Below are 15,246 nucleotides of genomic sequence, written 5' to 3'. Positions count from 1 at the left end.
CTCATAAAAATTAGACATGGGAAAAATACCCAAGGTATGTTCCTACCTATTTCCATATGTGTGGGGGATTGCCTATATTTTCCTATACCCTTTAATTTATACATCCAGATTTCTCATAGGTATATGTGACTCTTTTTATTATAGGCTATAGGCAAACTCATCACAGAATATTCTATCTCTTGAGTTAAAAAGATAAAGATACCATGCAATAATAGAATATGCATGATGTTTGGATGTTACCCTCCATGTGTATGGCGAAGTGAATAGAATAGCTCTTAGGTATTCTCAGATTCTCTTAGTTTTATTTTGATTTTTAATCACATTCACATTTTTATAGTTGGATTCCTTTCAAGACCACCTTGGTCCAACTGTCTTAGCGGTTAGTATATGTATTTTCTTTGACTTTTGCATACCTTATGGCTGCCTGTTGGTCAGTGGTAGGGCTGAAACTCTTTTTATGCTAGTTCTAGAAGGCTTTGTTGATTATCAATTCTAAATGGACAGGATACACTTAAAAATCAAAATCTGTCTTGTAGGAAGACTTCTCATATTAAATGAGGTATATCCATTCTAATTGACTTAATAATCAATTTAAATGTATACTTTGCATCAATCTTCCATAAAATAATATTTTCCATAACATTATACCAGCTGTCCTTGTCCTTGACAGTATAGCCATTTTGGGGCTTTCCTATTATAAATTTATTTTAAAATGTATGTGAGTACCTACTGAATGTTAGGAGATAATCTGTGAGACGTCCTAGTACATAAATATATCACTTCTAAATTTTTAAGGATTTTGAGTTCATAGATGTTTTGAAGGGCTTTTTTGTTTGGTTCCTTTATTTTCAGTGTATGAGGGCTAGAGTCATATGTGTGTATTTATTCCTTTCTTTGCTATGATTTGGCTAACAGCAGTGTAACCAGAACTTGAAACAAAAACTTCATGAGAACACATAATAAATCCTTTCCAAAAGCATTATAGGAGTCAGACTAAAAGTCTTAAACAAAAAGAAAACAAACCATTATTCTGGTGTCATATTTTAAGGTGGATTTTTTGTGCAAAAAATGATTCACTGTTTTTAAGCTCAGTATTTTATTTAACTTAACATTTGTCCTGCAACGTGCATATGCTTTGCTAGAAGACCTTCAGAAAACTGTGAAGGATTTCCATTGTCCTGATACAGTTTCTAACTAGATTCAGAAATTTGAATGTTTCTCTTTTTAATCAATAGGCCCTTTGAGAAGTTTCTCTAGACTGTTTTCCTGTTCACTGTTTTGTTCAAAGAAATACCATAGTTTCTAGGCCACAATGCTACAAAATGAAAACCCACCAACAAAAGAGCTGAAAAGAATGTCTGTTGACATGCAAAGCTAATTAAGATTCTTTTTAATTATTCATATTCAATGCAGGAGAAAAAAAATTATATAGTAAGACCACTAATCTATGCTAATATGTTATCATTTAGCTATGGATTTAGAAAGAGAAATATAGATATGATCTACATTTGTCATTCAGCATTTTGTAGAGAAAATATATTCTTTGATTGATCTTAAATAGTCTTCCTAATGTACATCATGAGTATATCCAGGCCCCTGAGAAGTTACTAAGGAAAAGAAACCTGTTTAATTTTGTTCAACCCTATATTTCCCAAATAATTTGACCCAAACTAATTTTCCAAGTAACATGAAAGTCATGCGAAAGAGTTTGATAAATACTGCTTCCTCACATTCCAGAAGACCCCATTACATGCAGCTGAAACGATGCTTCAGAAGTCTGATCCACTTTTTACCTTTCATACATACCTTTGGACCTAAAAGAGATCCTACATTTATCAGCTACTATCAGATATTGTCTTCAAAGCATAGGTTTAGGATTTCTTACTTTATCTTAACCAAATTTAGCAGTATTCTGTTTTTTAATGCATTTTTATTGATATTTTAAGACAGGGTGCAGCAGATTTTCAGGTAAAGGGCAGATGGTAAACATGTTAGGGTCACAGACCTCATATGGTCTCTGTCACAACTTCTCAGCTCTACTGTTGCTGTGCAAGAGCAGCTGTGAGTGTTGTGTAAGCAATTAAGTCTGACTGTGTTCCAATAAAACTTTATTTGCAAAAGTAAGCCTTGGGCTGGCTGACTCCTATTTTAAGGTATTTTGTAACAGAATCAAGTTTTTTCCTGGTAACTAAAAATAATAGTCACAAATAAATACTTCAGAAGGCAGAACATAGAGATCATAAAAAAAAATCCCTCCTGATATCTATTATATATACTTTTTCCATCAGGGTTTTGAGCCTCCGATTGCAATTTGCCTTTCACTTAGTTGTAAATACGTGGCTGCCCAACATAGCCACTCTCAAGTAACTTTTTGTTCATTTTATTTAACTTTTTTCAGTATTGGGTAGATCTCTGTTTTTGATAAGATATTATAATTGGTCTTGAAAGCAGAGTAGGTCACATTTTCCTGTAAGTAATGGAAAACCATACAGGAATGTTTCAACAATGGTCTCTGACCAAGCAAATGTTATATGTATAAACTTGGTATCAACTTCTTAATGAGTCTTAGAAATCACATTTTACTGTTTACAACTGACTATATCAGTATGCAAAATTGCATACTATATCCTACCCAGAAAATTATCTCTGTAGTACCTCGGGAGTCCTCCATCTTCTCCAACTGGTAGTTTATTCATCTTACTTAGCAAGACTAGGAAGTTTTCATTAATAATGTGTGAAAGATAATTTTCCCACTTTCGAACCCAGTTGCTACAGTTGTCTAGTTACAAGGAGCAGCACCGTTTGAATGGTGCAGAGGGATATTTCAAAATATTATGCAGCAGCAGTTTTGGGTTTAATTGTCTGCAGATGGTAGATGATCTATTTTCCTTACTCGCTGCCACATTTCTAATAGCACCCAGGCTGTTCCATGTAAATTAGTAATCTTTCATGTAAGCCTGTCCTTAATTTTCGAATATTTTTTCTTTGCATCATTTTCCAGCTGTATCATGTTAGAACTGACGTTTTAATTTTCTTTCTTTTTTCCTCCCCAATATCTGTGTGTCATAAATGTTAACCATTTAAACACAACTGCTGAGCTGTATAGGCAAACCAAGAAGCCTGACTGGTCCACTTCAAGAATCTTAATCATGTCTTTGGTCATATGTGAACCATGACAACTATAGCAAAGGCAATTACTGGTTTTCCTTTTTTTAACCAATGCTTTGAGATGCATTTTTTTCAGTCCCTTAATGTGACAAACTAAGGTTCCCAAATGGAAATGTTCTACACGAAATTTAGTTATCAGAGAAATTTCTCTACCTAAAACTGTTTTTAGTGAAAGAAGATAATGTGCTTCACAAAAGTGATTTTAGCAAGAAGAGGAAATATTGTGACTTCAGCAGCAGAATTTGAAGTAACCTAATAAATTTTAAAAGCCTAAAGTTGGGATCATCAGAATTAGCAAGGAATCATTTATACAGACGCTCAATAACAGTCGGGAACACTATTCAGTCTTGAGTCTTGTTTAAGACTTAGGTTTGGTTTTTCCTTTTTTTTACCCCCTTCGGTTGATCTACCCAAAATCTCAGCCAAAGCTTGAACTGTGTCATAGTTAGAAATCTAACTGCCTGACAAAGCTTATCTAAGGGAAAAGAATTCTGAAAATTCGACACTTTGCTATGTTTTTGGGGGTTTTTTTGGTTTTTTTTATTTTTTTTGTTTGTTTGTTTGTTTTGCTTTTTGCTTTTCTTCTCTTTTTGTCATTGTTGGAACAAAGTTGGGACGATGTGATTTACTGATCGAGATTCTCCTTGCTAGCCTAGCCTCAGTTTGGCTTTTTCTTCCCTCATGCATGCTGACCTGGGGATCTTCCTTTGCCATAGCTGCGATAATCGTGACTCAGCTTACAACACCTTACATTCGCATCGCCCCTGCCGCAGGCGACGACCAACTGACAGGTCAGACGTTCAAGTATAGATGAGTCATCTTGCCCATTTCCTGCTCATTTTTCTCAGCTTTGTTTCCCCTCTACATTTCCTCCTTTGCTTAAGGCTTGTTTATAATGTTTCAGACTCTTGGTACAGACCTGTGCCCGCATTAAATCAAGTGATGTGCTTGGCCTCTTCTGTGTGCACATTTATACCCATGCATTACGCACAATGCCACTGCATGTTTTCATCATGTGTTTGTCTGTTTGTGTGTCCCTTTCTAGCCTAATGTTATACAGAATGAAGTTTTTGGGACTTGCCTAGCAATGCCATCAAGCAGATTTCAATCAAAATCCATAAAGATGGATGCCCATTTATGCAAATTCACCTAAAAAGGCTTTGCAATGTGAGGGTGAGCGAGGTTTACTTTTCACCCTTGTAGGGTCTAGTTTGCACGCCCATGTAGCAATGCAAAATCTTGAAATGAAAGTCACCCGAAGCTGTTTGGGGTGACACTGTTCAAACAGTTTTTCGTGTATGTACAACTGGAACAGAGCTGATTGCATTCCTTATAGATCCTTGTTTCAAAGCCAAGTGTTTACGTAAAGCGGTGGCACATCTGCAAGTCAAATGCACTGAATAATTTAGGGACGTTTTTTGAAAAATTGAATGGCTTAGAGTCATAGACTTGAACTGTGTGCTTCTTTATAGAAGAAACAGCACACAGAAAGCAAGCTTAGCTAAGAGGTATTAGCTTGTCCATCCATACTATCTCCAGAGGTGTATGGACATCTACACAAACTCATAAGAGCCCAATAAATGACTCCAGATTGAAGGTGAGTGGCCAGAGAACCCCAGAAGACAAAGTTTTGTCCTGTAATAAAAGCAACTCATTGTCAAGATTTCCTAACATTATTACATGGGCAGGATTCAAATTCTGGTTTCAGAGGCATCATCGACATCATAGTTTGTGGCAGGTAGTGGTTCAAGCTGACTAAGAACATTCAGCTACTTTCCATAGAATTTCCACTCCAGCAATTGTTTTAAGTGTGTGAAACGAAGGAATGTACTCTTAAGGTTTAAGGGAAAAAAAGTATAGCTTAACTCATCGTAAGAATTCATAAATGTTTAAGTTGTTCTGTGAGCTTATTATTTTGGAAAATAAAAGCAACCGAGACTTAGGAAATGTATAGACTGAGTTTTGTAAGGTGAAGAAATGTAGGCTAATTCTACTTCTTCCTCTGCTGGAATTCTAGCCTAATGTTATATATACATATTTTCAATCCCCTGTTTCAGGGCCCAAAAGCTATAAAGTTATTATTAACAGTGCTACTTCTGTCGCTTCCAAGCACATTTCTTTTACTGATGGAAGTTCTACTCATTACAGACTCTTTGTTATCCAGAACTTCTAAAGTGCTCTTCCCAACAGTAGAAGTCCTTACATGATAGTGTCTTTCTTAACACAAGTCCTCTGCTCTGACACCTTCATGTTGAAGGACGGGCCCATGGCCCGGTTAGGTGTCCTGAAGATGACCTGAGATGCTTGAGCAAGTCTGACCACCAACTGTGTCTAGGCTGGCACCAGTTGTTGTCAGCAAACTTTAAAACTGGGTTGGCCCCATTATCCTAAAACAAGTGCTTATGGGAAATGTAGCTAAATAACCCCCTTCTCGGGTTTTACCTCTACCTACTACTTCAATATTAAGCATGCTATTTACTAGGCATGAAATAAGTGAAACTTCTGAACACAGATTTCTCTCTAAAACTTGCAAATTAAGAAGCTACCTCATAAATCAGCCGCCTTCATGATGCTTTCAGATCCAGTGTATCTTGTTATTTGGGAACTAGTCTGTGAAGGACACTTACATTGCTGTGGTGTATGGCTGCCATTCTTTTAAGGGATGCAGGAGATCTCCGTCATTTACTTTGGTTTATTAGAGATTAAAATGATGGAGTGTTAGAATAAGCCTCAAAAACCAGTGTTAGAATAAGCCTCAAAAACCAGTAAAAACCAATAAGCCTCAAAAACCAGTAAAAAAAGAACTTCTCCTGAGCTTTTCTCAGTGTTTACTGCTGGTTTTAATGATGGTTAATCTAACCCAGATAAATTAAAAATAAAGTAATATTTCTTTTGCATTTTCCATTTGCATCAGCCATCAACTTTGATAGCAATAACACTGTCTTTTTAATAGATTTATTCATGAGTCATGCTGCAAGCTTGAGACTTACTGCATTTAATCACTTACCTGACATTTATTGAGCACCCTCTGTGTGCCAGGTATAGATCTACTAACTCGTATAAAAAGCTTTACTTTGTATGGTTGCCCAAGCTCTTGGCATCAGGCATTTTGCATTAGTCACATCAAAACCTACATACACACATGCTCTTAGGAATGAAAAATTACTATCGTGCTCGTCATTTAGCAGTTAGGACAAGACAACAGTTTTGTAACTAGCAGGCGAAAAGGACATGGATCTCCAAACTTTTCTCGTCATGTGGAGCAGCTTAGGAAATGGCCATTAGGACAATTCTGAACATTGCACATCTGTGCCCCATTGAACAGTTGTGGTTTTGCTTATTAGATCAATATGGTCCCTTCCAGAAGCCAATAGGAGACACATGAGGGATACATTCTGAAGTGCCCTCAGCAGTGTTTTTGTTCATTTTGTTGTGACTGTGCTGACATCATGCTCCTCCAAGTGCTACTCAAGGCTGTACTTACACTAGGAAACCTTGGTGAGATAGTCCTCTGCAGCATAGTCCCTTTGTCCCAGAATGTGGCCCATGCTTCTTGTGTTTCCCTTGGCATGGATGGGACCTCCCTTGCTCGTCTAACGCCAATGAATACATGCACCTGGTGACCTGATTTCATCACCAGGACTGTCCTGGACACAGAAAACTGCTCATAAACATTAGCTAATATTTATTAGCTGATTCATTGAACAAAGGCAGATCAGATTACAGAATGCTAGTGTGTAGGATGAGCAGGCCTGTCATTGCACTGGGGAGTGTTCCTTAAAATTTTTTGTCTTCAGCCAACCTTGAGAATGCATCATTATCCAATACACATAATATGCATACTCGTTTATTTACCTGAAGCTAAGGCATTAGGAGTCATACTGCCAAGACTACTCACTGAATAAGATTCACTCTGATTTGTTCTATTCCGGTCCATCTTATTTTGTTTCATTTTTTAAAAATTCTTATCACTACCTACTAAACTAATTTCCCACTATTGGGTTATAACCTGAAGATTTAAAAAATGCTTTACTAAACCACTGGATTTAGGAGATTATAAAAGGAAACAGAATATGTAACTGTGATAAAGGCCCTATGTACCTCAAAACCACTCTAAAGAGTGCACACAGAGAAAGTCCTGGAAACTGGAAGTGCTTCGGGTTTTTACTTTGTTCCTTTTATTTTGTGGTTAATTTTCTCTGATATAGTACTGCTTTGGGAAGAAAATTAAAATCTGTACACGCTAGAAATTTCTCTTTAAGATTTTTAGTTGATTTTTATAAATATCTCTAGGCTGTTTATTTTATATTAAGATATTTCTGTTTGTGACTTAATAACCCAGCCAACTCTGAAATCCTGTGGAGAATGTTTTCCTTAAACAAATTTTTTATCATCCGTTTTGGTTAACACATACATCTAATACGATAAGATCTGTATCCTAGAATATTTATAAACAAAGTGACTTCTGGGATTCAAGTACAGATCAGATATATCAGAGCATGTAGAATTACTTGCTAGATATAATTAGTAATAAAAAAAGAGAGAGAGAGAACTAGCCAAAGATTACTCCTACACAGTTTCAAGTTTTGAAAAATGTATATGTAGCATATGTCTGTACTGTCAAAGATAAACACAGCTGGACATTAAAGCTGTAAAAACAAATTTTATGCACTAACTACTGACTATAGAGGATAGAGGCAGGCTCCATTTTGATTTGCACAGAGGGGACTGGCGTTTTAAAGGGAGAATGAAAAAAAAGGAAAAAAATAAATAAAAATAAAATAAAATAAAGGGAGAATGAGGGGGAAGGGATGATGTGAGCAGGGGCTCAGTGGAGTCAGGGTAGTAAAAACTTACAAGGATCAGGAAAGGTGTATTGGTCCATAAAGCACCCATCTAGTTTGCTAACCGGCATTTATCCAAGTTAGGCGGCTCCCCTCTCCCAAGGGGCTGGGACACAGGGGCCCTGTCTTCAGATGTCATTGGAACAGACCATCAGTTCTTTGGGTAGCCTTCAGTTTTCTCAGGCAGGCAGATTAAGGGGGACCAGGTCACCTAGGGATGCAGCCGGGAGCAGTTAGAAACCATCGGGGTTCAAGTCTTTACAGGCCAAGGTTGAGGCGTAGGGGAGGAAGGGCTCAGAGGAGTCTGGCCAGAGTTTGGTTACAGAGAGAATCTTTGCCAGTGTGTAGACAAAGCGATCATGAAATACAACTCAAAGTGTTCCTTTTTCTCCTTAATGTGGCTCTTAAAGCAAATAAAGATTTTTTAAAATTAGTTTTTAAAATTTATTTATTTAGTTATTTTAGAGAGAGAATGCACATATTGGGGGAGGGGCAGAGGGAGAAGGAGAAGGACAGAATCTCAAGCAGACTCCTCTTGGAGGCGAGCCCAACACAGGGTTCACTCTCCTGACCCTCAGACAATGACTGGAGCCGAAACCAAGAGTCAGATGTTTGACCAACTGAGCGATCCAACATCCCAATAGAGTTGTTTTTTTTTTTTTTAATTTTTAAATTTTATTTATTTATTTACTTATTTATTTATTTATTTTTAAAGATTTTATTTATTTACTTATTCCTGAGAGACACAGAGAGAGGCAGAGACAGAGACAGAGGGAGAAGCAGGCTCCCTGCGGAGACCCTGATGTGGGACTTGATCCCGGGACTCCAGGATCACGCCCTGGGCCGAAGGCAGGTGGTAAACCACTGAGCCACCCAGAGATCCCCCATTTCTTATTTTTTTAAAGATCTTATTTATTTATTCATGAGAGACATGGAGAGAGGCAGAGACACAGGCAAAGGGAGAAGCAGGCTCCATACAGAGAGCCCGATACGGAACTCCATCCCGGGTCTCCAGGATTATGCCCTGAGCTGACTGAAGGCAGCCCTAAACCACTGAGCCACCAGGGCATCCCAAGAATCTTTTTTTTTTTTTTAATGTACAATCTAAAACATGGAAGTCACTGAACTAGATCCTACTGAGGCAGTCAAGCAACTGAGTGTGTATGAGAAACTTCTGTGTTCTGGATGCTGTGCTAGAGACTTCTGCAGGCAGTATTTCACTAAGTCTCGCAACAGCCACTTGAGAGAATGTTGTCACATTTTTCAGTTGACAAAAGAAAGCTGAAAGGAATGAAACACCTCCACGGGCCCCAGGGACAAGTCAGGGACCAGAATCTGATTCCGGGCTTTGTGACATGAGCCCTGGGCTCCTCTGACCTCTGCGTCTGTTTGAACTTCTCCCTTTGTGCCCTCTGTGCCCTCCATGCTCTCCTTTCTCCCCTCCTGCGCCCCTCAGACGCCACTTGCATCCCATCTGGCCCTGGCACCCTGTGCAGCCCTTTCAGTTGGGTATTATGGACACCTGGACCCTCTTGGCCCCCTGCCATCTTGCCCTCATCACACATCATATACTGGTCCCCAACCTGAGACAATCCCATCACCTGCTTTCTGGGCTTCTGCTTTCATACTTCTGGGTGTTGCTTGACAAACGGCAGAATAGGAAGATTCACTGTACTTGAGATGTGTGCTTTGCCCCTTGCCTTGGTATTTTCCTCTGATCAGTGTCTCCTGCATTTGCCATGATAGAAAGATGCCCTCCACTCCCACCCAGCTGTTCTCTCAGGCTGAGCCCTCAGATGGCTCTCCCAGGCCTCCACTTCCATTGCTGGGCCCTCTCTACTGGGCAGGCAGCCCTTTGCCAGCCGCGGCATGATAGACCATCCTGACACCCCTGGGGGTCCTAGCCATTGGGTCACAGAGAAGGACACCTATTTCTCAGGAAGAAAACCTGCAATTGAAGTTCACCAGCAACAGCCCAAGGAGATTTCTTGGACTCTCTCTGATGAGTAGGTCTGTAGCAAATACCATATTTAAGTATACCCTAAAGCCCTCACACCATCTTTCCAGAACACGTTTATCCTGCCATTTTACAAAGAATGAAGGAGAGCACTAGATGCCACATGTCTCAGCTCATGAATTTTGAGCCCTAGGCGAGGGCTGACACTAGGCCGGCACCACAAATTAGGATCTAAATTTGGTGGTGACTGTGGGGGGAGGTACATTGGGAAAGGCGAGGATCTCAAATCCTTCATCCCACAGATGCTCATTAGTCAATTGCCAGAGAACATCAGCATTGGGAGCCCTATAAATTGTCTGGTCCAGTCATTCTTAAGCAGTGCTCTGTGGGGTTCCATGGGAAAGCTGCAGGAGCTACATCTCACACAGGCCTTTCGGCTGGGCGACAATTTCACTTAAGAACAGTTATAGGTAGCATGGCAGGTGGGAACACAGGCTCTAGAATTAAATCAGTCAGGTTCAAATCTCAGCTGTGTCACCTATCAGCCGAGTGACCTTGGGCAAGTTACTTCAAATCTCTGATCCTCAGTTTGCTCATCTGTGAAGTGGGAGCACAGATAGTTTTACTCACAGTAAAGTTGTCAGGATTAAATGAACAAGTAAAGTACTTTGTAAGCCCTGAATAAATGTTAGCTATTACTGTTTTCCTTCCTTAACACATTCTTTTCACTTATGGGAATGATGCAAACCTTTTTATTTGTTCATCGATTCTTGGAGCACATATTTCCTGAGTGCCTACTATATGCTAAACCCTGTGCTAAGCTCTTGGGATATTTCAATGAACAAAGCTTATATATTAAAAAAACCTCATATATACTGAAAAATTTTATCCCATGTCTAATACTGATCTCATCTCCAGCCCCTATAATAGCTATCTTTCTCTCTACATAAAAATATACAAATATATTCAGATTTTTTCACCACCATTTGTATACTTAACTCTGCTACTAGCATTTTATACTTACTGGGTCATGAATTCTCCTTCAAGCCAATACAAATCAATCTCAGACATTCTTTTTCCTAGTTCAATATTGTTCCTCTGTAGGGCCGTATGATGGTCTGTTCACCCAGGTCCTTGTTAATGGATATTCGGATTTTCACCAGTTTTTTTTTCTTCCTGCTAACAACAGTCACCACCACAAACTGGAATAAACAACCCTCTGTATATATTCTTTCCATTTTAACATTTCTTTCTTAATGATTCCCAAATATGGGTCAAAGAGCAAGTTCATTTTTTATGAACCACTGGCCATATTCCTTTCTTTCCAAATTGCAGCAGCTCATCCTTCCATCCAGTACCTGCTAAGTGCCCCTTTCCCATAGCTCCACCTGCACTGGATGTTTACCTCCTCATGTTTCTAGTATGGTGCATGAAGGTGGGATTCTCCTGACTTTTCCTGAAGCTGGGCATCCTTGCTTCTGTTTATTGGCCATTTGCATTTTTTCTTCTCCATTTGTTCATACTTATTCCAGTCATTGCTATTCTTTGTACTTCATTGTGTCTTTTGGCATCAAGAAGTTGTCATTTTCAGATAACCAATATGTTCCCATTTTCCTCTATTTCTCCAAGGTTTTTATTTTGCTTGAGAAGGGCTTCACATCTGTGATTATTCAGCCATTCTCCCGCATTTCAGCTCTTGAATCCATCTAGAAATCACCACCAATAGAGTGTGGTCTATTGCCAAGGGAGAGGTCTAGCTCTTTCCAGATAGACAACAGTTAGTCTGGCTCTCATTATTAAATAAACCATTATTTTCTCACAGAATTGAAACACCATATTGTCATATATTAACATACATGTATAGATTTTGTTAGGGTCTTCTTAGGGTCGTCCTACGTTATTATCATCATTTTTTATTAAGCTGTTTTTAATGATATTTTATTATACAATAAAACTAGAATTCTCTCCATATTCTTTGTCAAAAATCCTTCACTGCTGATTCCCTCCTTGTCTACTTATCAGTTCTTACGATGGCCTACAGCCTTAGATGACTGCCCCATTCCCCTGATGAGCTCTCCCTTCCTCCCTCTGCCTCATTCCACACTAGTTGCCCTCACCTCCCTGTGGCTCTTTGGCCACACCAGCCATGCTCCCTCCTTTGACCTTTCACTCCCACCTTCCCCTTACTTAGGAATATTCTTCCTCAGATACCCACTTTGCCAACCCTCTTGCCTCCTGTAGTCCTTGTTCAGATTTACCTGCTCAACAAGTTCTGCTCAGATCTACCTTCTCAACTCACCCTTTTTCACACTGCAGCCTTCCATGAGACCTCTCCCCACCCTCTCCACACAATTTGTCCCCTTTGGATGCTCCTTAGTTCCTTTTTATAATAACACTTATGTGCTATTTATATTTGCTACTATCTTTCTCCCCCTCCTAGAACACAAGCCCCTGAGGGCAAGAATCTTCATTTGCTGTGTTCTGATGTATCCCAGGCACTGAGAAGGTGGCCAAGCTCACACCAGGCAGTCAGGTTCCAAAAATACCAGTGAGGTTCTCATTGGATTTTTATCAAATTATACATTATCATGACTATAGAAATATGATAAATCTCTCCATCAATTCAAATCTTGTTACAAGGCTTGTGATACAAATTTGGGGTTTTCTGCATTAGCTGGCTTTGTCAGGTCTCCCTCTAAAACATATTCTAGGTTCTCACCTTCTCGTCACCAGCACACCAGCCTAAACCACTGCACACACATTCTGACTACTCTTGTGGCTCCCTGCTGACCCATCTGACACATGACCACTGGACTGACTTTGGGAAACTGAAGTCTCCTTCCATCACTCCTCTTCTTGATGCTCTTGAGTAGCTTCCTACTGCACCAGCGTAAATTCCAAACATCACATCACAGCAAAGGGACGTGCAGGGTCTGGCCCCTCTCACACCCGGCCCTCGCCTTCTATCACTTCCTGCCCTCCACACTGATCTCCTTTCTCTTCAAAGAACCAAGCTGGATCCTGCACCAGCAATTTGCATTTCCTCTTCTCTCTGACTGCAACTCTTCCCCTAATCTTCATATTTCCAGCTCCTTCTCAGAGTCCAAGACTCAGTGTGGAGGTACTTCCTTCAGAGAAGGCTCCCTAGACCACCATCCTGAAGCGCAGGTGTCTTGTTGGTCCCCGGCCATTGTCCTGCCCATCACTCTGCTTCTTTGTGAAGTTGCCTGATGATTGCGTGCCTCCTCCCAGAATGTGGGGGAGGCAGGGTTTCATCTGTCCTGTTCCCAGTGTAGCGTGTGGGCACCTCGCAGGTGTTCCACATTATTTACCAAATGACTGAACAGTTGATGACCTTTCTTGTTAAATTTAGTGCTAGGTATTCTGTAGCTTTCATCATATCGTTAGGAAATTTTGAATAAATTTTGATGAGGGCAGGAAGCTTTTGTGTCTTTTATTTTGCCTACTTTGGACTGATTTTATGTTAGTTGCAAAATTCATCTCTTCTTTAAAATATATAAATATATATTTGATTCAGTAGACCTCTACACTGCAAATAAAATAGACTCGTGATTTTCCAACCCATTTTTAAACAGGACAGTTTCAATCAGCCATTTATTTTAGCATGAACCATAAGAAAGGTTTAATTTAAATTTAATTGTTTTTGAGAATGGCCTGCCCACTCACACCAACGTTATCTGCTTCCTTCCACTCCCCAGACTGCATCTGACCACTTCTCTCCCTCCACCTGCCAGACTCAGCCAGTGGATCTTTGGTACTCTTTAGGAGCAATAAGCTGCGACAGGCCTAAGCACAAGGCAAAGCATTTGCCCTTCTGTGGACTGAGGGTTCTCTATATATAAAATGAAAATGTAATTAAAATCATATTTTAGTCATACTGAGTGTCTCAGTGGACTGGATACAGCTTGAAGATGGCATGATTGTTTACTGAACTTGAGTTTAGTCAGTGGCAGGAACAGCAAGTGCAAAGGTCCAGTGGTGGGAAGTGGCATGACCAAAAATGAAATATTTGTGAAAAAGACCATCATGGGGAAGCCTGAGTGGCTCAGTGGTTGAGTGTCTGCCTTTGACTCAGGGCATGATCCCAGGGTCGGGGCACCGAGTCCCACAGTCCCTGTGGGGAGCCTGCTTCTCTCTCTGCCTGTGTCTCTCTGTATCTCTCATGAATAAATAAATAAAATCTTTAAAAAGAAAAGAAAAGAAAAAGGCCATCATGGCTGGAGAGCAGAGAGCAAGAAGGAAGTATGAGTGGTCAGATTGTATAGGTGGGCAGAGGATGACCGGGACCTCAGAAATTACCTTAAGGACTTTCATGTTGATCCTACAAGCAATGGGTAGCAATTGAGGTATTTTCAGAGGTGGACAGGTTCAAGTTTGTCCTGTACACTCCAGCCACACTAGAAACTTTGGAGGGTGGATGAAATAGATCAAAAGACTGGAATAAAGCTCTATGAAATGAAATATTTCGTAGACAGAGGGAGCAGGTATGAACAGAAGAGCTAAATGCCAGGAAAATGATACAGCTTAAGTTCCGGCCCTGGGGTCTTGATAATCTGCAGTCAGCACAGCAGAGCACAAGGTAAGGAATTTCAGGGACAAGTTCAAACATAGCAAAGGGATACTGTAAGTACCTTCGAGATGGGATGGTTTCATTCAACCTCTTGCCTGAGTTATCCACTTCATTTATTTTGAGAGCTATTTACTGGGGTATTCATATGAATCAAAACTGACAAAGAACATAAAGGATAATAAAACTCAGCAGTGTTGTTTGAATATATGGTCACTCAGACAAAATCTCAGCACTGTTAGCTGCAGACAGTTATATTTTGCCCGTTTTGAGAGTTGAGTCATTAGACTCATAAAGTCTTGTATTGGAGATTGTTAATTTTGTTGACTACGAAATATGTGTAGAAATATTTTATCTACCACTACAGGGGCTCTATTTCATTTACCCTGATACTTCCCACAGCCTGCCACTCAGTGCTTGGCACTTGAAAGATGCTCAGAGACCAGCTATAAATTTCTGATGGGATGAATTCAGGAACTAATTTCCACACCCTTTTTTTGAGGAAAAATAATATCTGTACCACAGAGGCACTCCCAACTATGACCACCATCAAGAGGAGTGGGACTCAGGGAGGTGGAGTAAGCATCACATGACCATCCCATGGTCAGCCTCAGTTAGGAACTAGGACATACAGTTCCATTCTGACAGGACTAAGTTACAACTCTGCCATTGTTGAAATATTTAGCTTT

The 15,246-nt window shown here is 39.8% G+C and overlaps 1 protein-coding gene across 16 annotated transcripts in view; it reads left to right on the top strand.

Moving 5' to 3' along the window:
* PTPRM (protein tyrosine phosphatase receptor type M) overlaps window positions 1–15,246 on the top strand; it is a 777,617-nt gene that overhangs the window by 519,451 nt on the left and 242,920 nt on the right. For 8 of the 16 annotated variants that reach the window (XM_072734917.1, XM_072734913.1, XM_072734910.1 and 5 more), the window contains one exon: window positions 3,885–3,959. The exons of the other annotated variants lie outside the window; for them this stretch is intronic. In XM_072734917.1, coding sequence (XP_072591018.1) covers window positions 3,885–3,959 — 75 coding nt within the window. The remainder of the gene's footprint in view (window positions 1–3,884; window positions 3,960–15,246) is intronic. 16 annotated transcript variants of the gene reach the window in all.

Source organism: Vulpes vulpes, chromosome 13, assembly GCF_048418805.1.
Source record: "Vulpes vulpes isolate BD-2025 chromosome 13, VulVul3, whole genome shotgun sequence".
In the NCBI taxonomy this organism is placed as follows: Eukaryota; Metazoa; Chordata; class Mammalia; order Carnivora; family Canidae; genus Vulpes; species Vulpes vulpes.
Note: the sequence above shows the minus strand (reverse complement) of the source record. Positions and strands in the feature narration are given on the sequence as shown.